Genomic DNA, 26,376 nt, shown 5'->3' on the forward strand with positions numbered 1-26,376 from the left:
ATTTCCCTTTAATCCGGAATACCTTACCACCAATTTACTTCATTAGTTCGATCAATTCTATATCTTTTATCAATTCTATATAGTACTCTGGGGAGAGACCCTGTGAGACCAAGAGGTCGGCGCAGTGTGCTCCGATACTGCCAGCCCGGAGTATGGTCGACCGGCCAACGGCCCACTGAGTGTATAATGGGCCTGCACTGTCCCTCACCGGGAGCCGGTTAAATCTCACCATCTACTCCACGACTGAGGGGATCCGTGGGCAATATGCTTTCCATTTCCCGCTATTTTGTATGCAGCGTTAAACAACCCCGGATTGATAGAACGGTCCAGAAATGCGGCTAGAAAATAAATGCAGAATAAAAAACAGGGAATCACCCAGTTGAAGAATTTAAAAACAGGAACAAAAAACGCCATGTGCTCTAACGTCACTCCTCCTTTTGTATGTAGGGAATCAATCCCTCGTGAAAAAGTACTCGTGTACGAAATAGATGGAGAAAAAAAAACAAAAGTCCATACACCTTCAATAGCCGCAGTTATCGGGAATTGGAATTGGAATTGCACCTCCGCGGATCAACGGCGTTGGATGCAGTTCCACTCATACTAGGTCATGTGGTTAGTCTGGGCCGAATAAGAAAATATCTTGAAAGGAAATTAAATCACTCACCACGCGGCCAACCTCATCCCCAGTATAAACAACTTGAGGGAGTGCTAAAATACAACTGATTCCGGCAGAGATGTTGGCACCCGTGTCGCGGGTGTTGTCTGTATGATGTAGTTGCCGGATCAGTTCCAGTTCAAATCGTCCATCATGGACATTCTTGGCCCAGATGTTGACCACGCCTCGATTGTGACCCGTCAATACAAGCTCTCGTTCGAGCCATTCGTTTTGGACGCCCTCGTAGAAGACGCAGGACAGGACGTGGTCATCGCTGGATTCACAGACCGGCTGGTCGACGAGAACCTCGCCATTCAAGGTATACATGGTGATGCGATTGCCCCGACACACAATGATGTCGCCAGTCACGTCGTTGATTCGCGCACACTAGAAGGCAAAGAATTAGTACCATGGTATAATTCCACAGAATATAAGAACTTACATCAACTGTTCCACTGGAAGGCAGAGCTCGTACGATGCATCGTCGATTCAAATCCCACAGCATGATCTGGCCATCATTGGAGGCTGATAGCAAGGTGCTGAATGACCGGGAAACTGCAAGGACAGAAACTGGAGCACGATGCCCAAAAAGAGACCCGACGGGTTGCAAATCAACCGATCGAGATGTTGAGGTAACCGTCCATAGAGAGATGGTGCAGTCGGTGCCACATGTAATGAGAGTGCGTGAATCTGCAAAGCTGGCTAAGGAGAGCTGGCCAACATGAAGATGCTCAAAGTGGCCGAGTAGCTTGCGATTATCCGTAGAATAGAACCGAACACTGCCATCAAAGAATCCCCATTCCATGTACTGATCATATGTGGGAGGCACGTTCAACCTAAGTGCAGCTGTACATAGTAGACGATCCTGCTTCATAGAGAGTGTGTTCACGCGTTCTTCGATATCTGGAAATAAACAACATGTTAGTTAGAATCACAAGTAGTGGGCACTCAGCCCGATACATACCAAGAAGTGAAAGTGGCATCTGGGTCAATGACTCTGCAAGAGTATCCAGTCGAGGAATTCGATGGCGCTGCTCTTCTCTCTGGGGATGAGTTCGCTGGAAAATTTGATGAGGCGTTTGACCAAAGTTATGAATGATGCCGATAGTCGCCAGTCTCTCCATTGGATCATCGATGGCATCCAAATCTTTTGCACCCTTGTACGAGAGATGATGGAAAACATTGACCGACTCGACGGCAGCCTCGCCTTTCTGCTTGCTACCGAACACAAGGTCAATCCAATGGTGAAGGTTTTCAGATACATATGGACTCTCAAGAGCCTCACGGTGTTTCTGAATGAAGATCTTAGGATCCCCTTTAGCCCATGGCGGGAGCTCAACAGAATCGATGACTGTACTTGTGTTCTGTAGTATCCCGAAATCATACTTGTTTGAGTTCACCAGGAACTCCGGGAGATAGAAAAACTCCGGAATCAGTTCACGAACATCAGTCATGTTTCCCCGAGAGGCGGATTCCCATGCTTTCCGGATTGAGTAAAAGAGTCGATCTGCATGGTCAAATGTGCCACCTTGCAGTAGCAGGTATGACTTGACAAAGGGTTGCAAACGGATAAGGTATGAGCTGACGATCATAGCAGACGAATAATGCGTTCCATAATGGAATGGGGGAGAGTCGTCATCACCCATCTCTGCGAAGGCATTGTATCGTTCGCGGAACCCGACTTCACGATCTGGGGTTTGGCAACCCATGGGCTTGGATAGATCACGGAAACTCTTGGGATTAGAGAGATCAAGCTCCTCACTCGTGTAGTCTGCGAGAACCCATGGGAAAACTGGATACTGCGTCAAATCGTTGAACGTTCGGCCAGCGAGCGTATTGATCAACATGAGATAATGGAAATTGGAAATTTCGCCACGAACCCATTTTCGCGTCGCTGGGCTGGAGGGAAGATGACCAAATACACTTGCAAACTTAGACCCAAGAGATTGTGGTGCATCATCTTGGCTACGCAGAGTCTCATAACGCCAGATATCCTCCGGCCGCGAGTGCCCAACGCTTCCAGTGACCTGAGGAGCTTGGTTGCCGAGCTGAGTACATAGCTCGTCTCGGACTCGAGCAGAGAAAAAGGTCAACAGGTAGCTGGTTCCATCAGTAAAGAATATTTCGAGAGCAACGTCACGGAATAGGAAACGTCTCTTGGAGACGCTGACCAAGTCAGACCATTTCCAACTTCGTGTTTCATGTTCTTGAGAGCGACGGTCGTTGGATTCTCGCCCAGCGATCATCCGCACATAGGGATCCCGTTCCTCTGAAGGTGCTTGCCAAACATTGACAATCTCACCATCGGCTCTCTGGAAGAAGTTGTCTAGAATGTAGATGCAGTCTTTGCCAAGTATCAAAAGGCCCTCGACGGCTTCCAGACCAATGATTCGAGACTGGTTGCAAACATTCTGTACCTGATCCCCTCGTTGAAGCGAGCGCATTACCCTGCGGTTTTTGTCTTCGTACTCTTCGATCTCGACTTTGGGGTCATCGATCATTTCAAAGTTCTCCTCCAGCATGCTGCGGTTATCAGCGTCGGCATCTTGCCCCTCGTATTCAACAGCCTCAGGCTCCTCTGTTAGTGCCGTTGGTGTTCCCACAGCTTCACCTTCCGACAACGCCCGCACTCGAGTGTCAATCTTCAGCACTGGGGGCTCAGAAGCCTTGCGCTTGGGCTGATAGTCTTGGCGGTCATCTGACTCATCTGGAACGACACGTAATCGCATACGACTGCGGCCTTCGGTCTGATCTAGTCTGTACTTCCTCTCTTTCTTGTCAGAGAGAAGACCGCCTAGTCGGCGGAGATCTAGTAGCAGGTTGGAGAGCGCAGACCACATGAAAGCTGAGTTATCCTGAAGATCTTGTAAAAACCTTTGGGATTTGAGAGTTTCTGATGATGAAATATTGGAGACCCAATGAGGCAGAGTGGCATCATGCTTACGAGTGACGTCTTCATCAAACTTCTCCAGCTGGGCCCATTGTTTGAGCTTTTCCTTGCGCTTTGCCATTCGGGATTTCGCAGATTCCTCACCCTTTGTATTCTCCTCTTGAACAAATACTTCCCATGATCGAGCGATGATGCCGAAGAAAAGAGCATCGAGATCATCACGTTCGTCATCAATCCAACGCAAGAAAGCTTCATCATCCATTCCCGCCAGAGCTTCGAACCCATCCGCAAGTCGACGTTGTAGAATTGGAGGCCCATGGCCCAGTAGATCAGAGACCTCATCGGGCTTTTGTACCAAAATTATTCTCCAAAGGCTTACAGCCGCCAGACGAATCTGCTCTCCAGTGCCTATCAACTTGCTGTACAGCAGGTAGAAAAGCAATTGGATATGCTGTGTTTCAATCTCCGCTGCTGCGAGAAGCACTACCTGCCAATAGTTCAAACGTTTCAACACAGTTAAAGTCTCATTCTCGTCTGCCTCTGACAGTTGGAGGAGAACGATTCTGTATAATGCAGAATGTATAGTTGCAACTGCTTGGTTACATAGTCGAATACTCTTCATGCTCGAGACATCTGGTCTCTGGATGTATTCCAGGATTGACCCAAGGAATTCAAGGCTGGAGGTTGCCCCATCAATGAACCATCCTTCATAGACAGCTTCTGCAAGGTGTGTTGCCAAGCGAGAGATATTGGTAAGAGTACGAGGTTCCTCAAGAAGATGAGGTTTGGTGGTGGGTAGATCTTTCAAAGTCAAAAGGAGGCGATTGAAAATCCAAGAGTTGAAGAATGCTTGATGTTCCAAAAATCCAGGTGGAGTCTTATGATAAAGTCCAAAGCCCGAGAATTCTTTCCGTTCTAACAGATGATCCTCAAATATTGTGAGAGCCAAGCCAAATATAGCGTTGACGAGAGGATGATTTGCCGCGGATCCTCCAGGAGAATAGGTGGGGTGAACGACTCGCCGGATACGAGCTGAAGATGGCTGAAATTTTGATTTGTCCGAGGAAACAAGTATGAACGAAGAACCACGGCGCAAAGGACCAGAATTATCCTCAGCCGCGGCTGGGAATTCGACTAGTGTAGTCTGCAGCACATTTGCTGTACTGGTGGCCCTCGAGCGTGGCCGCAGCACAAGACTGCTGTCATCAAATGAGAGCCCACCATATCGAGTGCTTAATTCTGTGTTTGGACTAATTGAGTCTGAACTGACAACAGTGGGGTAAAGTATTGTCAGTATTGCCTGGACATAGTTGGATTGATCTGTAAACTCTTGAAAGTTCCGTGAGATAGACCGGGCCTGCGCTAAGAACTCGACAATGGACAATAGCATGGAATATCCTTGCGCTTTTCGCTGCTCCAAAGAGGCATCTAGGGAAATTCATGGTTAGCAAAGCGGTTATTCCAGTCAAAGCTTCACTATCACATACCTGGGGAGTTCATTGATGACAATTTAAGACCCTTAGAATCAAGATTGTGTTTCTGTGTTGCTGTTTCAGCAACAACATCGTCCGTTAAAACGATGCTCTTCAGACCACTCTTTAACAGACCAGCAATGACAGGGAGCATCTCCGGATAGACTATACGAAGGTCGCCATCACTCAGGAACAGTTTAAGAAGTCCAGGGGCGTCAAAGGGCTGTTCAAGGTCTAATAATGCAATGTCTCGTCCAAATAGAATGGCGAAGCAAACGGGCCACAATGCCGGAATATTCCACCATCTTTTTAGGCGATGTTCCAAGATGATGTATCCGCCATTCTTGTCTGAAAACTTCTTGCTGTATCCACTGCCATGGACTACTAATAGCCGAGCCAGAATCTTGATTGCCATAACAACAACCTCGGGTTCATCTTCACACGAGAGATAAAGGAGCCACTGTAAAATAATTTGTCAGCATTGGGGCTTGAATTGGAAGCCAACTAGGATGACAAACCTTGTTTGTGACTGCTTTCGCGAATTTCTTCAAAGGAGCCGAGTCATGTTGATTGCATAAAACTGCTGCATACAGCCGTAGCATTTCAATTCCCTGCGCAGTAGCCGAGAGGTGATTCTCGGGGTTTGACTTCGACGAGCTAGGTCTAGAGGACGCTGCTGCAAATCGCAAGCTTTTTGCTCTTTTCAGGGTAGACGTGGGCTTGGGCAGATGAAGAGTGTATGTTATCGATAGGGCAAAGGATCGCAGGAGATCAGGAGACATGCTGCTCTCCATCAAAGATCGGAAAGAGGAAAGACAACAAGTCAGTGTTTCGGAGGAAAGCTCGCCGCCCTTCAAGGTCTCAATCAATTTCTTGCTGACACGCATACGGCCAAGCCTCTTCGCATTAAAGCGGCGGTAGGTGCTATCTGTGGCAAAGGTACTGAATTGGGTGTAATACAACTTGAGCACCGGTGCATCTCCATGACGCCATATATCCAGATCAACTAACAACACCCGATATGCAAGCGGATTTGTGATCAACGAATGGCTGGGGTTCTTAAAGTTGTATCCCACAAACTTCAGAGTTAGGTGGAGTAGGCGGAGAGTCAGCGTAGTTTGCTCCTCGGTAGTGGAGTTAGCCACGGCAGACTTATTTGAGGAGGACTGTCCAAGCTGAACTCCCAATTTCTCTCTTAGCAAGGCTGCAAGTATTCCATAGCCATTTTCTCGTTCCATGGCTTCGCTATTTCTCCAGTTGTCTTGAACCGCTTCGTACAGGGCCTCTACGGCCAATCCCAGGCTTGTGGGAGAGTCAGAGGCTCGTATTAAGCTGAGGTGAACAGCAGCACATCCACCCAAACACCAGCTCGCGTCATCCAATGACCAGGGAACTGCTACTACAGGGTCTCCCGTCAAAATTCCCACTCCCTGTGGTTGAGTCAGGCCATCATTAATGGCAGGGGTGGCTCCATTAACAGCAACGGCGTTCCCACCCGCTTTGGTCAGCTGCTGCAAGCTCTTGGCTGCTTGCTTTGACAAGAACTTTATCAGCTGTGATTCATCGACATTGTTGCTGTCGTCATCATCAAGAATAGCAACAGGGGAAACGTTGATCAATATCGAACTCTCGCGCACCAAAGTGCTGGCTCGCTTTCTGATGGCAGTCACGATATCCGATGACTCCTCTTTCCCAGGATGGAGGTGTTCGTTACGCAAGTTCAAGGTTGCGGAAGCTCTGTAGGTTTGGAACGAGCCAAGACAGTCTTGGAAGTTGCCATAATAGCGAGGCCCTAAATTGTAGAAAACAGCTATCAGATCGTCACTGAAAGCTTCATCCAGAAGTATGCCATTTGCTAGTGACCATCTCGAAGTGGAAACCCCCTTTCCAAGACGCATGGCCAGATCTTGGGGCGTTCCAAAAAATGCTTGTATGCGGGGAGATTGGCTTGGATGGTTAGCTGTGGGGGCCGTGGGGTAGTCAATCTTCAGCTGCTCCACAAACTCGCCGTCTACGAATAAAGATGCACGGGAAGAGGCTGCAAGTTTGGGACGTTTATGCACCAGGGCAATATGATACCAGCGACCAGACTGAAATTTAACAGACTTGAACCGCACACTAGGTCGAGGCCCACGGATGGATGTTTGAAGAATGAAATGTCGAGTATCCTTTTCAAGATACGCGAGCAAGAAGCATGTTTGGCTGGCGTCGAATGCGCCAAATATTGTGGTATGTGTATTCAAGTCAAATTCGTCAAACCGAACCCATGCTGCCAAAGTGTACCCCGCTGAAGTATTTGGGGGAAATGGCCGGCCTAAGGTTGCAAACTCCACCGAACAGAATCCATGCAAAGACAGATCGAACTGAATGGAAGGAGGCTCCTTGGAACATCTGAGGGCAGTCACAAGAAATCCCAATGCCTGTGGATTTTCGTGCGCTCGTCGGTACAAGGACACGGCGTCATCCAAGCTACTGATTCCTTGAGCACTAAGAAGCCGGGCCAAATCTTGATAAAGCTCCAAATCAATGGCCGTTCGGCTTTTATCGAACAGGAGTGGAATGATAGAAGTAAGCATCCCAGTAGCATGCAAAGCCACGACATTCCTTAATGATTGAGAGGCCAATTGACAAATAGATGCCGGTATGGCCAATCGCAGAATGTCACTGTCGGCAAAGGAAGCAGACTGGGATACCCAGACACGTACAAACGGACCCATGAGCTCTGCCACTTCTACCGTCTCAGCTGATCCTAGACACTGGTCCACAGCTTTCCGCATTTCCTTTGAAGATTTGCAACCAGCCTCGTGTGGAAACTTGGCAGACAGAGTAATAAAAATGCCTGCGACCGTTTCCTGGCAAAGAGCTGCAGCAAGGACTGCGCCGTACAAATGCTGTGCATCATTTTCGACATGCTGTACTTTCCCAACAAGCACCGTCAGAGAGCGCTCCAACGCTGCCGTTCCCCCTCCAGCGACGCGACGAGCGAAATATCGTCTGTTACCAAAATGTTCCTTCAATGCCTCGGCCAGCACTCCCAAAACGTCCTTATATATACCCAACGTCTCTTTTCTCTCCTCCTTCGAAAAAGCTTCGCCATCATAGAGCTCCGCGACCTGGCCTGCCAGGTCTAAGAGGGTTTGAAAACCCCGCAAGTGTCGAAATGTGTCCTTGGCGGTTCGTGGGCGGGCATCGTCAATAAATGTATGGCGGAGACGGAGAAGAGGCTCGGTAGCCGAAAGGGCTTGTGGGAGGGTGATCGAGTTGCTCGTGAGGGATTTCAACTGTTGTAAGGTAGGTGCCAATTCATCGGCCAATCGCTCAATTGATCCCGAGGGCGAGGGAGTGAGGGGCGGCGGAGCCATAACCAAATCTTATCCACGACCTATCCGATGGTGGAATACCATCAGAGACCGTGAATGGGCGATTGGCGAGTCGAGTGAGGCGGTCTGCATTGGTCTGGGGGGTGACGTTGGTGGGGAATGGGATCAGAAACATTCACACCATCCGAAGTGGAGTTGGAAACCACACGTTTCAATGTTCGGATGATCCAGACAATACACACAACAACAACCTTTGCCTTATCATTGAAAAATGGATCGGCAAGATGTTTATTGAGAGGCTCTATTACCATTGAACGGACAGCGGGGGAGGAACCTATCAGGTGACTTTTGGGGGCGGCCTCTTTTGGGGCGCAATGATGCGATCTGCCAAGTTCCAAGGTTTCAGTTTCCGGTATTATTGAGATGGAGCAAGTTTACAGCGTCAGGTATAAGTTACGAGATAAGGAGAGACCTTGGAACTTCCGATAAAAGATAACTACTAGGTAAAATGTGGAGAAATCTTGTGATCAACCTTTCCAGGGTTAGAATGATCATGACTCTTTATGGAAGTAGTATTGATTTATGTCTATCATTGCCCCCATTCTAGGCTGCATTAACCACCAATAATGCCTCGCGTCATCCGGATAGAAGCACGCGAGTTCGGAGGTTCCGTTGCCTTGTTCGTCACCTGGGGCACGAGAGTTGCTTAGTGGCCTGCCAGGTACCCGATTCTCATGCTGCACCGGGCAATATTCGGATTAGGACTCCGTACTAGTACTCAAAGGATAGGATTTAGCATAATAAACTCATTTATCTAACAGTCGGTATAAACAAACCATGGGAAGTAAGCAATCCCAATTATGTATAATTCATCCAATATTACAAGTCCATTCTGGTCTGCATGATGTGCGATAAGCATCTATCGCGTTTGACCGGGGAAAGCTACAGCATTCAGCTCCTCTTTACAATACATGACCATACCGCCCACCCCCGGTCTCGCTCCCCACTTAGCATCCTACGGGATCGACAGCCAGCGTCAAATCGAACAAGTCATCTGCGCCCGTATCAGTAATGTAATCGCCCGCTTGCATCATCCCGGATCCCCTAGATAAGGTCCACTGACTCTTACCTCCTCATTTCTCCTCACTCTCTCCCTCTCCCTCTTTCAACCCTTCTCCCTATATCTTCCCCCAATACACCCACTTCCATCAAACCTACTGATTATTTTTCCTATTCATTCTCTTTCTATTTTATTTTATCCACTCTCGTTCCAAGTCGATCTCGCCCATCATGAAAGGCTTCCTCGGCTTGACGCTGCTCCCGCTGCTGGCAGCTGCGTCACCAGCTTGGATGGATACCATCCATAATGGAGCTGCTCCCATTATTTCATCCACAAACTCACAGGAGATCCCAGACTCTTATATTGTCGTGTTTAAGAAACACATCAGTCCGTCAGTGGCTTCATCTCATCACAGCTGGGTGCAGGACATCCATTCTACCCATAATAAGGACCGAATGGAGCTGAAGAAGCGTGGGCTCTTCGACTTTGACTTTGAGACTTCCTTCCTGGGTATGAAGGATACCTTCCACATCGCTGGTTCGCTCATGGGATACTCTGGTCACTTCCACGAGGATGTCATCGAGCAGGTCCGCCGTCATCCGGATGTAAGTAGTAGACCTTACCCCAGTTTCCCCCATGATAAGCTCCCGCTAACCCAATCAACCCTTATCCATAGGTTGAGTACATCGAGAAGGACTCTGAGGTTCACCACATGACTAACCACGCTACCGAGAAGAACGCCCCCTGGGGTCTGGCCCGTATTTCCCACCGGGAGAGCCTTTCCTTCGGTACCTTCAACAAGTACCTGTATGCCGAAGATGGCGGTGAGGGTGTCGATGCCTATGTGATCGACACCGGTACCAACACCGACCACGTTGATTTCGAGGGCCGTGCCAACTGGGGCAAGACCATCCCTCAGGGTGATGAGGATGAGGATGGTAACGGTCACGGTACTCACTGCTCAGGTACCATCGCTGGCCGCAAGTACGGTGTTGCCAAGAAGGCCAACGTCTACGCTGTCAAGGTCCTCCGCTCCAACGGCTCTGGTACCATGTCTGATGTCGTCAAGGGTGTCGAGTGGGCTGCCGAGGCTCACATTAAGAAGACGAAGGAGGCCAAGGCTGGCAAGGTCAAGAAGGGCTGGAAGGGAAGTGTTGCCAACATGTCTCTGGGCGGTGGTAGCTCTCGCACTCTGGACCTTGCTGTCAACGCCGCCGTTGAGGCCGGTATCCACTTCGCCGTCGCTGCTGGCAACGACAATGCCGATGCTTGCAACTACTCCCCTGCTGCTGCCGAGAACGCTGTCACCGTTGGTGCCTCCACTCTGGCTGATGAGCGTGCTTACTTCTCCAACTACGGAAAGTGCACTGACATCTTCGCTCCCGGTCTGAACATCGAGTCCACCTGGATTGGCAGCCAGTACGCCATCAACACCATCTCAGGAACCTCCATGGCCTCCCCTCACATTGCTGGTCTGCTGGCCTACTACGTTTCCCTGCAGCCCTCTTCTGACTCAGCTTACGCTGTCGCTGAGATCACTCCTAAGAAGCTCAAGGACACCCTGATTACCATCGCCACCTCCGGTGCTCTCACCGACATTCCCTCCGACACTCCTAACGTAAGTAATCCCAAAAAACCCTCCACTGGCACCCATATACACAATGTGATCAATACTAACTTGGCTTTTAGCTGCTTGCCTGGAACGGTGGTGGTTCTTCCAACTACTCTGAGATCGTTGCCAAGGGTGGCTACAAGGCCGGCGCCGCCAGCCACGTCCCTGATGTCAAGGAGCTGCTTGAGAACGCTGAGAAGACCGCTCACGCCGAGCTCAGTGCTATCTACAGCCACATCAAGGATGCTGTCTCCGCTTAGAGTAGACAATTGGATTGAGCCTTGTCTGTGACTGGGCTCTTTATATGGGCATATGGATGGATGGTTACCACACTGGCGCAGATCATTTGGCTTTTTATCTCGGACTTTTTTATGTTTTGTTTCCCGATTTTTCCCTTTGGAGATCCCTACACACGGGTGATCAATTCCACACCTCATTAACCAGACTGTCGCTCCTTGCTTGTCTTTTTATTGTTACCGTAGCATATACTTCGGTCACAACTATACATTTCCTATGCCATCTAGAATGTGTTTAGGTTCATATACGAGTTTTCGCAGACTTGACAACCGTCGTCCCCTCTTGCCTAGTCGTAGATCACTATTTTTCGGTGGCTATCCGTAAAGACACTCCTCTTATGTCCCAACTAATAGTATCTATAGGACAGTCTTCATCTGACGTACATCTTGGTGCTTCTCCAAGTCCCAACACCACTGACTCGCTTTCTCAGTCCTTTCCTGCCCCAGCACAGGAATGCATTGATCCACAAATTTCTCCACGAGTTGAGCATCGGTCATAGGTCTTTCCAAGCTCCCCACCGCATGATCCACATGCTTCTCAATAGTGGCATGCTCCCCATTCTCTTTCTTAAGCAGGACCGTAAGATGACACTCATCAGCCCGAAGCTTCTCATTAATAGTAGCTTGGATCCGGTCTCGAATATCCACCACTCGCGGGTCAGTGACAATTCGATCCTCATACTGTGCTGGAGTCGCCTTCCCAAACAACAATCCAACCGCACCACCATGATAAACACTGAATTTCCCTTCCAATCCATCTCTCGGTGTCTTCTTCCCCGTTAATTCAAGAACCAAGGGATGAACCTTCACCTGAACGTCTATAATCTGATCAACAGAAAGTCCCATCCGGGTTAGTTCCTCATGAACCAAGATACACCCATCAATAATAGGATGCACCACAATTCCACAAGGAAACGGCTTGAATGCATTCTGAACGATCTCCCAGCGCCCATTCGGCGCAAGGCTCTTAATTTGCGCGTGTAGCTGGTTGGAGCTACTAACCACATTCGCCCAGCCGCGCTTGGCTTCTAGCGCTGTGGTCGAACTGGTGTAGTCCTCTGATGCTAGGATCGCGGCGAGAAGACCGTTTTGTGCGGCTCGACCTGGGTGGAAGGATTTGGTGTGTGAACCGAACATCTCCCGGAGTCCGGTGACTTGTGTTGCGGCGAGACCGATTGCATGCGCTGTTTGGGTGGTGGAGAGAGATAGTAGTTTGGACACTGCTACCGCTGCACCGATTGAGCCTGTGGAGCTTGTGATGTGCCTGAAGAATGAGAATTAGTATACTGGTTACAGTTGTCATGTATGGACTAGTGATTGTATAGTAGTTGTGTATTGCAACCTGGGACTTGGACACCTCCGAGTTCAAATAATTGAAACATTGAATACTAGGAGAGAAGGAAGTAACTTACCACCCAACATCATAATGATCAGGCCAAACCCCCAACCCAACCTTACACTCTGCTTCCACGCCCGCGACCAGCGCCGTGATAAACTCCTCACCAGAGACACTTCTCTCCAACGATTCCGCAACAGCCAATAAAGCCGACGCAACCGGTCCAGTGGGATGAATAATCGTATCGAGATGCGTATCGTCGTAGTCATGAACATGTGACGCAATCCCATTGAACAGCGCCGCATGCATGGCGTCCACGTCGACGCTTCCCTCCGAACCCAGGAGTCGCGAGGTTGGGGGACCGGAGAATCGGGCCAGCGCTTTGCGGGCTATGCTTGTTGCTGGATGGGCGCTTCCACCTACTGTGCACCCGGCCCAGTTGTAGAAGCTGCGGATTGCGGCTGTTCTTACATCGGTTGGCAGGGTGGTGAAGGTTAGATTTGTGGTCCAGGTTGCTAGTGCTTCGGTGGCCATTTTGAGTTTTTGTATATGAGTTAAAAGTTCCCTTGAAAGTCACGGAGTTTCAATATTGAATATGGGTTCAAGCTATGTGGGATTGTGGACACTTGAGTGTAGATGGTGCTATCTAGTGTTCAAATGTGCAGTGGATCAAATTTGTGACGTTTGGAGCTCCGATATAGGAACTTCAAGTTGAGGGGTCGAGATATGTACCCACTTTCAAGAAGTTGGAGATGACGGTCCCGGGGAATCTACAATAGCTACTAGCTACAGAATCGGACTAGTAGTATTAGTAGTACTGAGAGCAAAGTAATAAGCTTCAAATGCGCAAGAAAATCAAGGTTGTAATTACTATTCGGATGCACTAAGGGTCTTACCACATAGTACTTATGCGTGGTCTGAACTTGAAAGGAAGCGGGGAAGAAATTAGTATTTGATCCGAATAGAGCTCTATTAGGGACGAAATATACATTCCTACCCACAACGTCCCCAGTAGGAGTTGGGATATAATAACTGCCACTGTATATGTACTAGTACATAACCTTGGAAGTCTTCAAGTTGAAATAACTACCATTTGAGGGGTAGAGGACTATGTCATGGCCTGATCGCGGTCACCTTCAATTTTGAAGGATTTAAGGATCAACGGTGACTAGCACTTGAGTCAATTGACATGCCAAGTGACCTTTGACGGGAGTGGGGAATAGTCAATTGAAGGACCTCTGGGATATATGAAAAAAAAATATGTCTACTATAGGTCAAGGATCCAGGGTCATATGCGCAGTTGTGCGCATGACCCGTATATGCATACTTTTTGTCTGACATTTAGGTACATGGTTAATTGTTCACCGCCTTTCTATAATCAAACTTGCATATTCCTGCATGTACTGTGTAGAAGACAATGAGATACAACAACTCTTTTGAAGAAACATAACAAATATCTTGACTATACCAACTGGCGAGTGGAAATGAAAGTGGCCCCGGACCAATTAAACGAGATGAAATAACCACATTTACATATCGGGGTGGGAAGTTGATTATGGATCTATATTAATCCTAGTAAATTGACTAGTTCTACTAGCTTCAAACTACTGAAGTGCTAAGAACCAGGGGCGATAACGCATATGTTCGCCGTTTGAAGTATATCGCCTCGGCTATTTCACCTTAAAAGTGCCGAGTTAGAGTTGCCATGGAAATTCCTATCAGTTTTAGTCCTTCAATCTTAGAATTGTGAAGAATATCTGAAATTTCCAAGCTAACCTAGCCTATTGTAGACCCCGATCACAGTTACGCCATAGCTCTGCGATAAACAAGTGGGGAACCCGATAAGCAGTCAGCTGCTCGGTAGTTTCAAGGGTGTTCGAGGGGAACTTCAACTTCAATATTTAATATGAATATTTCAAGTTGAACACTTGAAGAGCTATATTCAAATCAAGAAAGTATTACTAGTTTATATAGAACAATCTTATTATATTCCCGAGTCAAGTCTGGTTTCGGTTCCACGTCCATAATGGTACCTGGCTCCACCATGCTGATGTAGTGGTGGACCATGTTACCCTCCCCTCGTTTCCGGATTTAAAAAAAAAAGCCCAGACCTCTTTGAGGAAAATCCCTAATCCCTGTGATTTTTTTTAATCCGAGTCTTTTTATCCTTTCCATCTATGACTCGGGTCATGTTCACTGTGACTCTTCCAACTTTGAATATATAGTGATTACACAAACGGTTTTTTAAACGGTTCTCGGTTCCGGACTTTTCCTGACTCCGACTTTGCCTTCTTTCCGCTTTCGCTTTGCGATGCGAGCCTTCGATTCGTGAATCGTTGTTCACTTAGGGGAGGTTTCCGACTTTATTCTTTCACTTTGTTCGCCTATTCTTATTGAATTATTAACTGGAATTCTCCTGATTGTCACCCCCGGGGGAGAAAAGCCGTGGAGCTTTGGAGCATTTCCCTCGTTTTCCCTATCGCATTGCTCCGTCATGCTCCCGCAATGTGCAGGCCCCATCTGGGCTGTGGATGATCTCTCTAGATGTTTCCAACGCAAGTAAGTTTCTTGGTACTTTTTTATTTTTTAGAATTTGTTTTTTTATTTTCCCTCTGCGATCAGCGGGTGGTCTCACATCTTGGTGTTACAAGCCGGCGACCGTTACAAGATTACAAAAACTAATTGAAAAAAATTGTTCCGATATAGCACCCTGCAAGTAACATTGCCCCTCGCAGCTTGCAGCTTATCCCTCCTCTGGATTGTCCTTCGCCTAGCATATCGCTATTTCGTTTCCAAACAAGGTGTCGCCTACAAGGTTCTTCCGAACGATGTCTCGGAAAATGAGGCTCCTAGCAGCCCGGAATCGGAATCCGACCCAATGCTGTTTCAGGCAGCTCAAACAGAACAATTGAAGCTAGAAATCGATCGTCCGCGTGGACAATTTATCGTCATTTCACTGGAAATCGCAGCCTTGGTAGGCCAGGTTGCGGTCTATGTGTGTATCCTATCAACTGAAGCTTGGGGTCGCCATGGAATATTTCCCGCAATCGCGGGTTTGGTATCCTGGGGTTATATACTGTTCTTGGTTTTAGTGCGTTTGCTACTGTCTACAATGGAAATTTTGTCGGCACCGCGCCTATGGAATCATACTGCAGCACTATATGGATTACAATGGCTTTTCAACATCATGGTCTTCCGATCTGCCATAATTCACCCGCTCTCAAAACACGCCCTCATTCTCAGCAGTATTGGATTTGCCCTGGGTACATTACTGGTTCTAATTTCCTTGACTACTCGCCGTGGCAACAAGCCCGTCTATGTGGAACGTGAAGATGGATTGGAACCTCCACGCTACCCCATGGCCAGTCTCTTATCTCTCGCCACATTTGCCTGGCTGGATCCCCTTGTCATGAAGGGTTACCGACAGCCATTGGAACTGGAGGATGTTTGGAACTTGACACCACACCAAAAGGCAGCAGCAGTTTTGACCGACTTTCAAAGCAGGAAGATGAAGGGATCTTTGGCTTGGAAGCTGCTTAGATTCTTCATTGGAACCATTTTGAAGCAAGGCGCCTGGACCATCTTTGCCAATTTGTTTGTATTCGTTCCCAGCTTACTTTTGAAGGCGATCCTCGAGTATGTTGAGGACCCTCGATCAACTACCCCCAATGCTGCTTGGTTGTATGCAATTCTTCTCTTCTGCTCTGCTATTGTTCAGGGCGTCGCTGATGGCCAAGCGCTCTATATTGGTCGTAAGATGGGTGTGAAAATCCGTGCGATCATTATCGGTGAGATCTACTCAAAGGCTCTCCGCCGCAAGGCTGGCGCGTCGTTGGATGCTGTTCGCAAAGCAACAGAGGAGCAGCAGGAGGCACCCAAGAGCAAAAAGAAGTCTCTCAAGAGTAAGCTCCTCTGCTTTGGTCGGGACAAGAAGTCCTCCAATGAGAATGATACCGAGACAGGTCGCAAGGTTGAGGCCGACGTGGAGGAAGCTGCCATGCAGGCTAATGTCGGTACTATCATCAACTTGATGGCCATTGATTCCTTCAAGGTTAGTGAGGTTGGAGCTTACTTGCATTTCTTGTGGGCCAGTGTCCCTGTGCAAATCACTATGGCCATCACCCTGCTATACAAGATCATGGGATTCAGCTCATTTGCTGGTATCGTCATCATGGTTTTCATGCTGCCGGTAAACCTCTTCATCGCTCGTCAGTTCAACAAAGTCCAAAACCAAATCCTCAAGGGTACGGATGCTCGTATTCATGCTACCAATGAAGTACTTCAAAATATCCGTATCATCAAGTACTTTGCTTGGGAACAGCGTTTCCAGGATGTTGTCAATGAAAAGCGCAAGGCCGAGCTCAAATCCTTGCGCAAACGTTATATCCTGTGGTCTTGTGCGGCCACAGTTTGGTACGGTACACCTATCTTGATCACCTTCATGTCATTCTTCTTGTACACTGTTGTCGAGAAGAAGCAGTTAACACCCTCAATCGCGTTCCCTGCCTTGTCAATGTTCTCGCTGCTGCGTGTGCCCTTGGACCAATTGGCCGATATGGTGGCACACGTACAAGAATCACAGGTCTCTCTCGCTCGTGTTGATAAGTATCTCAACGAAGAAGAGACCGAGAAGTATGAACAGCTCCGTCATACTAGCGGTGTCTCGGATGGCCCTGCCCAGATTGGACTAGAGAAGGCGACTCTCACATGGGGAACCTCTAAGCCCCAACCACAGCAGGCTTCCTCTGCTGAGACTGGTGCAGATGCGTTCCGCCTCATTAACATCGATGTTAAGTTCCCGATTGGTCGTCTGAGCATTGTCGCTGGCCCTACCGGATCTGGTAAAACTTCTATGCTTATGGCTCTGCTTGGTGAAATGCGACTCATTGAAGGTCGTGTCCACCTCCCCGGTGGAGTGTCAAGTCGTGCCGAGCTTCCAGTTGACCCCGCCACTGGCCTGATTGACAGCGTCGCTTACTGTGCCCAGGAAGCCTGGCTAGTGAACGACACTGTGAAGGAGAACATCACATTTGCTTGCCCCTGGGACGAGAAGCGTTACCGTGCAGTCATCAAGGCATGTGCCCTGGAACGGGATCTTGAAATCCTTGATGCCGGTGACCAGACCTTGGTTGGTGAGAAGGGAATCAGTTTGTCTGGTGGCCAGAAGCAGAGAATCTCTCTTGCTCGGGCTGTCTACAGCAGTGCGCGACACTTGCTTCTGGACGACTGTCTCTCTGCCGTTGATTCGCACACTGCCAAGCACATCTTCCGCCAGGCTCTGACTGGTCCACTCATGATCAACCGTACTTGTATTCTGGTTACCCACAATGTTGCTCTCACTGTTCCCCAGGCAGACCATGTTGTGGTCCTTGAGAACGGAAAAATCAGCGCCCAGGGTCGCCCTGATGATGTTGCTGCTACTGGCGCTCTCGGTGACGAGTTCTTCAAGTCTCGACCCGGATCCCATGCTAGTTCCCGCGGCCTGTCCCGTATGCCCTCTGACACCGAGGCGGAAGATGAGGCCAATGGTCACGAGCCGACAGGAGCCAATGGATCAGCCAACGGAACCGCAAAGAAGGACCAAAAGGATGATAAGGGCAAACTGCAAGAGTCCAAGGCTGTTGGTAACGTCAAGTGGTCCACGATCACCATGTATCTGGGTTCCATGGGCCAGTGGTACTATTGGATCGCAGCCGTTGCAGTATTCTGTTTGCAGCAGCTGGGCTCTGTATCAACAAACATTTGGATCCGAGAGTGGGCGAATGCATACCAGACTTCTAACCGAGGTGTAGAAACCGATGTTGGTCGTTATGCCGCTGCTGCTCACTTGAAGCCCCCGACTTTCAACGTTGGCAGTGTTTCAAAGGTCAGCACTTGGAGTCCTCCGCAACTCTCAATTAGTGTAAACCCCACAAGCCCTACCACTCCTGATGGTCAGGTTAACGTTGGTTACTACTTAATGGTCTATGCCCTCCTGGGTGTCGGTTACATTGCTATCTCTCTGACTCGTGAGGCTGTCCTGTTCTGGGGATCCCTTCACGCTTCTTGGAAGATTCATGACCGCCTCTTGAAGACAGTCATGCATGCCAAGTTCCGCTTCTTTGATTCCACGCCGCTCGGTCAACTCATGAACCGATTCTCCAAGGATGTTGAATCTCTTGATCAGGAAGTTGCGCCTGTGGCCATCGGAATGCTGCATAGTCTCGCTTCTGTGATTATGATTGTGATTCTCATTTCTATTATTACCCCGGGATTCTTGATTGCAGGAATTTTCATTACCCTCGTGTACACCGCTTTGGGAGCTATCTACCTAAACTCTTCTCGTGATCTAAAGCGACTTGAATCTGTGCAGCGAAGCCCATTGTACCAACAGTTCGGAGAGACTTTGAATGGTATTGTTACAATTCGTGCTTATGGTGATGGCCCTCGATTCATTGTTGATAACCATCGCCGCATCAACGCTTATAACCGACCTCATATCTACCTCTGGGCTAGCAACCGCTGGCTCGCGCTTCGAGTGGACTGGACTGGTGCTTTGGTATCTTTCTTCTCCGCTACATTCGTCCTCATCAATGTTGGAAAGATCGATGCTGGTGCTGCTGGTCTTTCCCTGACTTACGCTGTTACCTTTACGGAGAACGTGCTTTGGCTCGTCCGTCTGTATTCAGAGGTTCAGCAAAATATGAACTCGGTTGAGCGTGTGAGAGAGTATCTGGAAGTCGATCAAGAGGCCGCTCCTGTCATTCCTGAGTCACGACCATCCAAAGACTGGCCGACCGAAGGTGCAGTAGAGTTCGTGGGCTACAGCACCCGCTACCGACCTGACCTGGATCCTGTTCTGAAGGAAGTCTCCTTCTCCGTCAAGGCTGGCGAAAAGGTCGGTATTGTTGGTCGCACAGGTGCTGGTAAGAGTTCACTTGCCCTGGCTCTTTTCCGCGGACTGGAAGCCGAGAAGGGTCAGATTTTGATTGATGGCGTCGACATTGGTTCTATTGGTTTGCGGGATCTTCGTGAGGCTATTACCATCGTGCCTCAAGACCCGACCTTGTTCACTGGCACCATTCGAAGCAATTTGGATCCGTTCGGCCTGTTTAGTGACGAGGAGATCTTCACGGCGATCCGTCGTGTGCACCTCATCGGAGCCACTGCCTCCGGTACCACAACCCCCATGACTGAAAGCACTTCTACCGCCGTCGAAACCAACGGTACAGCCAACGGAACAGCCGACGGCAGTGCTGTGACTGTCGCAGACAACAAGAACATCTTCCACAACCTAGACAGTCTTGTCTCTGAATCCGGATCCAATCTATCCCAGGGCCAGCGTCAGCTTCTGTGTCTTGCTCGTGCACTCCTCAAAAAGCCCCGTGTTCTCATGATGGACGAAGCCACCGCCTCGATCGATTATGCCACCGATGCAAAGATCCAGGAAACCCTCCGTGAACTACATGATAGCACAATTATCACAATTGCTCACCGTCTTCAAACAATCATCGACTACGACAAGGTCCTAGTCCTTGATCACGGCCGCGTCATTGAATTCGATCACCCCTGGACTCTGATCAACCGTGACGAAGGTCTATTCCGCAGCATGTGTGATAACAGCGGTAACATGGATGTACTCCTCGATGGAGCCAAACGCGCCTGGGTGCAAAAGCGTCTAGTCGATGATTCCTAATCTTGCTTGATCATTTTGCATTTTTCATATATCTCTTAACTACGCGTACATATTCATTTTTTCCATCTTCCTCCTTCACTCTTATTACTCATATCTTTCCTTGGGGAGAGAGGCATGAAAAAAAGAGTTCGTGTACTTTTCATTTCTCTGGGCGGCTCTTGTGCTTCTGTTGGTCGTCATTCTTGACCATTTTTGTCTTCAGACCTCATGGCGTCATGGGCATTTCTGTTTACTACAATAAATTATTTCGGTTATGTCGAAAATTTAAGCTCATTACCTCATGTTTGTTTGTCAAGGGTCCATAATACGATATTTCAAGTTACTAAAAGCAGTGAGTAATGCTCCAAGTCATGACCTCTGACCGCGCATAGTATCGCTGGCATATAGCTACAACCCCAGATTTGAAGGCATCGAGAACCCAGCTAGACAATGCAATTCAGAGCTAACATTTGAAACTAGGCAATCTGGAATCACCTCCCAGGCTGGAGCTTGAGTAATGATCAAACAGTCTAGTCATCATTGCTGAAAATAACATCACATGTAAATACTACAAGTAAACTTGCTAGTTCAGTGAGTAATGGAAGATCCTCGAGTCACGAGGAGTCAATCGCAGGCAGAAGTTCAGAGCTCCCAAGCAGCTATTTGTGATAACCAACTTGATACTCTTGAACCAAGCTTCAAGTTCTCGATCCATGCAAAAGAAGGAGGCTGGCCGTCACACAACATATTTCGGTGTATTACCCAGGCATGCTCCCGACGGAGGCTGACATCAACTGTGGACCTGGCTGCCTGGTCTGACCCAGGTCGGTGAACACAAGGTACTCTACTCCGTTATGTGGATCCGATCGACCAATACATATGTGCAAGATGAGGTCAGGCGTGCCGCATGAGTAGGCGCGTCTCATCGGAAGGCAGATGTATAATTGCCCAGCCTCCTTTTTTTTTTCTTGATTTACCCCTTTAATTTAGATCGGATCCTCCTTATGGAATGATCCACATTTAAGGATAAAGTGAGGGAAAATTGAAGCTGGGGCTGGGAGGTAAAGTGCAAGTTGCATACCTCTCAGTGAGAGGAGGTGGAGGCTCAATAGCCCGTAGGCAGCCGTGTGGAGCGTGTGTGGGGAAACAGAACCCAACTTTGAGTAACGTATGTATCCGTCGCAGTACGGAGCATCCGTAAGCCGTAGTATGATTCAGTTTCATCGTACGGAGTAATTTGTCCGGTGACCTTATCACCGATCGGCAAGAAACCAATAAATGAGCTCACTTGCATAAGCCACAAAAGTCCAAGCAAATTATAAATCACTCAACGCCTATATCGGACCCCACGGACCACAGTGACGATACACAAGAGCGCAGCGATGAAGAATAAGACAAGCATAGATGGGACAAATGGAGGCGTGGTGATAACCATTTGAGAAGACTCAGAGAGGACCCAATCGACCTGCACAGTCTTGGCTTGTACTTGAGTCTGGATGTCTGCTGCATGATTCTGGCCCACATAATTCGAAGACGAGACCTCAAGTGATTGGGCGAGCTCGGGACTGATGTCCTGATCAGGATCAGAAAGAGGTGCGCGGAGAATGTCGATCTCTTTATCCGGTGTTCCGATTGACTGTAGTTGTTGTGACTGCCCAGTCCCTACCCCCTCATGCGCCATTTCATGTCCATTTGGCGAGTTGTTCACAGTGGCTGCTTCGTGAAGAGCAAATAATTCATCGGCGATCTCTTCCTCATCCGGGACAGTTTCAGGGAAGTAGTAAGGGGTTCGTTTGGCGAAATTATTGAGCTTGGCTTCGGAGTTCTGGTTGGTTGGTTTGGTGGATAACACCTGAGCGGAGTCGGTGGGCTCCCAGGTTGATTCTAGTGCTGCAGAATCTTGAAGTTTTGCTATCGAGGCAGGTGGGATAGCTGCTGATGTGGCGAGGCTGGTAAACCTCAATAGTATAGGAATTATAGCGAGCATTTGATCTGAAGGGTCCGACTCCTCCGTATCTCAAAGATGGGGTTAAAGATGGGGTTGTACTGATTACGAAGGTGCTGATAAAGAATGATCACATCACTGGAAACAACTTGTGATGTCGAATAGAGGAGAGATAAAAGATGGCAGTCTGTCACCTAGACATACTACTAGTAGTAATATATGAGAAAATCAGATATAACCAAGGAGAAGTAAGAACTGGAGGGGAAATGAAAAAGCAATGGATTCGGATGCCACGGGACTAGTAGTGCCCACCGGAGCGGGTCGGCTTTGGGTGTTTCTGCAGGTGCTCCAGGCTATTGTGGAGCTTTTATGCCTTAATGCACATCACTGGGAATTATGCCTGCGGCAACTTTGGTCAAGAAAAAATACTGTTTATTCTATTTTATTTATTTATTTTTGAACATTTGAATAGTCTAGACTCTATGGATAATCTATGTTAACTCGACCCACTATTGTCAGTACATGAAAAGGCCGACGGAATTTGTCCATCACGATATGCCTCATTGATCTGTACAACAACCCCATAGGTGCCACCAACCGCGATAAACGCCCCTAGAAAGAGCAAGAACACATGAAACCCATAAATCAGCTTGCGCAAGAGACTGCCTTTCCAGTAGTCGGCATGAGTGTATAGCCATAGCCATCCAGGGAGGCTAATCGCCAATGGGGCAAAACACAAAGCGCCAACAAGAGCAAGCACATACGTGAAAATGGGTATCGCACACGCAAGAATGAAAGAGATGGCAGCCACGCCAATTGTACAGCTTAGCCAGGTGCCCCAGTGAACTGCTGTGTTTGCCTGCAAATGTCTCGAAGTGCGCAAAATTCGCACGAATAGATACTTCGCTGCGACATGGACGTATAGACATCCACTGATAATGAGCCCGGGGAGGGCAATCCCGTATGCGACCCGTTTGACAGTGGGACCAGCACTACCGAGGGAAGGCGACGCGATCCATTTGCCACACCAGGCATAGATGACTAGACTAAATGTCAGGTAGGATGCGGTCACCAGACTCATGCTGAGGTAGACAGCCTTCGGATAATCCTTTGGTTTGCGCATCTCTGAGATCACTGGCAGGAATGCAGATGTAGCAGAACTCGATACGAAGATGGTCGCTGCAGCAGTAATCCCGGTAGTAAAGCTGGGACTACCGATAACATTGTATCCTAGATCAAAGTCTCCTGTCTGAGGTGCAGCAGCCGGTCGATCCCTTGTAGTGACTCCGATGCTGGAAATAGTTAGCAGATGCAAGACATATCATTGAATGACTCAGCTGAACATACACAATGATAAAGACAGCAATATACACGCTGGCGAATCCGACCCAGGTAAGCCAGCCAATATGGGAAAACTTCCGGACACTTGCACAGGCTGCAATGACCATCGTAGCAATGAAGGAAAACCAGACTGTACAGATAGCATACAAAGAAAGCGCATTAAGCGCGGTCGAGACACCAATTATCCCAGACGCAGCGACGATAACATAGCCAATTGTGAATAAAAATCCAACCACTTCCTTGAGAATTGGTCCACCAACAACCTGTGCCATATCGGCGATAGAATGGCAGCTTGGGTAGGCATTACGGAAGTTCCCCTGCAAGATAGCACAGTAGGTATTGAGAAGAGTCCAGCCTATAACATTGAGAGAACCTGGTAGAGCTCCCAGATCATACATTAATGATGGAATGGAGAGTACGCCAGTAGCGAAGATAACTGGATCGGAAAGAAGCCATGTTAGCGGTTCTGAATTTCGATGACAATGGCATCTGTTGAATCAATTGATGACTTACTCTTAAGGAAGATCACACTTGCCCGAATCCAGCTGTCGGTTCGAAAGTCAACTTGACCATCGCCTCTTTTGAAAACCTCATTCTGGTCTTGTACTTCTGCCTTTAGTGTATTCACTGGATAGGAGTCATCGGAAAAGTTGGGCGCCTCCTTGATATCATTTTCCATGGTAGTCATCATGAAATTGAGATGCGAATCTTCGTTGTAGCAGATCGAAACCCGTCTATTCCCACTGGCAGGCTAGGACTCGGAATATTTTTAAATCTCCAGGGTGAATATATAGGAGAATGCTCCACCAAGTGAGCACTTATCTCTCCCCGAGTTCTCCCATGAATGACAAGATCATTTCCTCTTTGACAGACTCAGAGGTGGAGTTTCTGGGGTTTCAATGCTCTGATTGAGCTAGGGCGCGATAACGAGCTAGAAGGAATGGAATGGCTCCACTGATTTCCCCACGAATTCTAGCTATCTGATAACAAACTTGATCCTCTGGAAGGATTGTCCATCGAGAGGTTTTGGGTAGGTCGGTTGGGGTAAACCCGGCCGGATGACCGCAATCGGTAAAGCCTTGGAGTAGGTGATTGCACTGCATAAGTGAGGGGGTTGGGAGATACCTGAGATAAGACTGGAAAATTAGCCAAGCTAAACTATGCATTCAGTCTGGGCCAGTTGACGATGGCTAAACATGGAATTGGAGACGCTGGAGAAGGTTGGAGTAAGAGCAATGTTCGGCAATTGGCCTGACAAATGTTGGGGATTTGGGTCAGATATCAAATAACCTTGGAAGCTCATAGTAGTAATATGTAGTAATATTAAATGTTATATCGTGACATATGGATTTAAGTCGAACGTTTTGCTTGCCTAAAGATTCCATGGTTGCAGAAATAAGTCGTAATGCTGACAAGCTACGTTCCATGTTGATTTTATCTTACCTGACCTTGAATCTGGCTGATATTAGTTACAACGTTTCAGCCCTTTTCATATAAGATAAAAAGATGAGTATTCATAATAGTTAATTATTTCAACATTGAGCCAGCTGGGGTAGGCATTAAAGCTCCGGGTGGAGGAGCATTCCTCGACTTGAATTCACGGCACACCTGCTCCATTTTCACAAACTCCACCCCATCATGTCTCAAGAAGTGTTCAATGAGCCTATAGAGGTTAGCAAATTGTGCCTATGTAATTAGAAGGTGGCGCAAACCTTTCATGCATTAAGAGAACATGTGGTCTCCCTGAGACATCCGGATGAATCGTAATCGGAAATATGAACTCATCATATTCTCGATAGAAATAATCGAAATGATCTCGCCAAATGTCCTCAACATCTCGCGGATTGACATAGCCATGGCTATTGGGAGAATTCTTGATAAACATCATCGGTGGTAGATCATCAATATACCAATTGGAAGGGATCTCAACTAGGCCAGTCTGAGGACCACGTTCCAAAGGCTTCATCCAGGTTTCCGCTTTCTGCTTGTAATCGATCTTGGTCCAGGTGTCACCTGTTCGCAGATAATATGGTTGGCAATCTTCGTGACTCATACTATGGTCGTACTCAATCCCATAGTCAAGAAGCAGCTGTGCTCCCTTCTTACTTGTTTCCCACCTGTATATATTAGATAAAGTTTCTGGGAATAGATCTTTTTCCCCACATACCAGGGCGCGACACTTCCTCGGGGAGGTTTGCCCGCAAACTCTGTGAGCATTCGGTACGTTTTGTCCAGCACGTCTCGCTGTTGCTCAATGCTCATGTCGGTTGGGTTCTCGTGAGAGTATCCGTGCAATCCAATCTCATGTCCAGCATCCCGGACTGCTGCCATGTCTTCTGGAAATGTCTCCAACGAATGACCAGGAATAAACCAGGTGGTCTTGATACCATATTTGTTAAACAGCTTCAAGAGACGTCGTGTTCCGATAGTTCCAGCCCAAACACCTGAGCAAGCATATTAGTACAGCTCACCGGACATTATCCCATGCCTAGCTCACCTCGACTAATGTCGTTGGTTGAATCTTCGCCTCCGTATGAGCCGAGCCATCCTGCAACAGCATCGACGTCGACCCCATAGGTGATGAGAACTCGTTTGTGACCCATTGATCACGAGATGGGGGATGATGGAGTGTGATTCAAAGCAAAGGCCAAATGAGAGAATTTGTACGGATCAATATGCCGGGAATCGATAAGAAAGCTTGGAGTTGTCGGGGCCACTGCAACATGGTCTTATAGCCGATCTTCATGTTGTTGAACTCAGATAACATCATATTTGAGTTGTAATTCGGATGACTC

General features: G+C 48.1%; 7 protein-coding genes across 7 annotated transcripts; 2 read left to right on the forward strand and 5 right to left on the reverse strand.

Annotated features, from left to right (window-relative positions):
• Nucleotides 1-570: 570 nt before the first annotated feature.
• Nucleotides 571-8,379, reverse strand: N7483_001017 (Beige/BEACH domain protein; the record flags this gene model as incomplete). The annotated part of the gene is made up of 6 exons (XM_057084455.1): nt 571-600; nt 665-1,042; nt 1,098-1,558; nt 1,620-4,973; nt 5,033-5,477; nt 5,536-8,379. 6 exons carry the CDS (start codon nt 8,377-8,379, stop codon nt 571-573), a joined length of 7,512 nt encoding a protein of 2,503 aa, XP_056950604.1.
• A 1,248-nt stretch (nt 8,380-9,627) lies between these two features.
• On the forward strand, nt 9,628-11,269 carry N7483_001018 (S8 family peptidase; the record flags this gene model as incomplete). The annotated part of the gene is made up of 3 exons (XM_057084456.1): nt 9,628-10,002; nt 10,074-11,015; nt 11,087-11,269. The coding sequence occupies 3 exons, from the start codon at nt 9,628-9,630 to the stop codon at nt 11,267-11,269; spliced, it is 1,500 nt and encodes a 499-aa protein (XP_056950605.1).
• Nucleotides 11,270-11,662: 393 nt separating this feature from the next.
• N7483_001019 (MmgE/PrpD family protein) lies at nt 11,663-13,175 on the reverse strand (the record flags this gene model as incomplete). The annotated part of the gene is made up of 2 exons (XM_057084457.1): nt 11,663-12,569; nt 12,718-13,175. 2 exons carry the CDS (start codon nt 13,173-13,175, stop codon nt 11,663-11,665), a joined length of 1,365 nt encoding a protein of 454 aa, XP_056950606.1.
• A 1,960-nt stretch (nt 13,176-15,135) lies between these two features.
• N7483_001020 (uncharacterized protein) lies at nt 15,136-20,316 on the forward strand (the record flags this gene model as incomplete). Its single annotated transcript, XM_057084458.1, has 2 exons — nt 15,136-15,200; nt 15,348-20,316. The coding sequence occupies 2 exons, from the start codon at nt 15,136-15,138 to the stop codon at nt 20,314-20,316; spliced, it is 5,034 nt and encodes a 1,677-aa protein (XP_056950607.1).
• A 1,306-nt stretch (nt 20,317-21,622) lies between these two features.
• Nucleotides 21,623-22,282, reverse strand: N7483_001021 (uncharacterized protein; the record flags this gene model as incomplete). Its single annotated transcript, XM_057084459.1, has 1 exon — nt 21,623-22,282. One exon carries the CDS (start codon nt 22,280-22,282, stop codon nt 21,623-21,625), a length of 660 nt encoding a protein of 219 aa, XP_056950608.1.
• A 454-nt stretch (nt 22,283-22,736) lies between these two features.
• N7483_001022 (putative neutral amino acid permease) lies at nt 22,737-24,269 on the reverse strand (the record flags this gene model as incomplete). Its single annotated transcript, XM_057084460.1, has 3 exons — nt 22,737-23,532; nt 23,588-24,047; nt 24,095-24,269. 3 exons carry the CDS (start codon nt 24,267-24,269, stop codon nt 22,737-22,739), a joined length of 1,431 nt encoding a protein of 476 aa, XP_056950609.1.
• An 839-nt stretch (nt 24,270-25,108) lies between these two features.
• Nucleotides 25,109-26,184, reverse strand: N7483_001023 (polysaccharide deacetylase family protein; the record flags this gene model as incomplete). The annotated part of the gene is made up of 4 exons (XM_057084461.1): nt 25,109-25,244; nt 25,294-25,698; nt 25,749-26,025; nt 26,079-26,184. 4 exons carry the CDS (start codon nt 26,182-26,184, stop codon nt 25,109-25,111), a joined length of 924 nt encoding a protein of 307 aa, XP_056950610.1.
• Between the last annotated feature and the right edge of the window lie 192 nt (nt 26,185-26,376).

Source organism: Penicillium malachiteum (genome assembly GCF_028827825.1).
Source record: "Penicillium malachiteum strain IBT 17515 chromosome Unknown utg000001l:1.0-8184562.0:1.0-8186909.0, whole genome shotgun sequence".
NCBI lineage: Eukaryota > Fungi > Ascomycota > Eurotiomycetes > Eurotiales > Aspergillaceae > Penicillium > Penicillium malachiteum.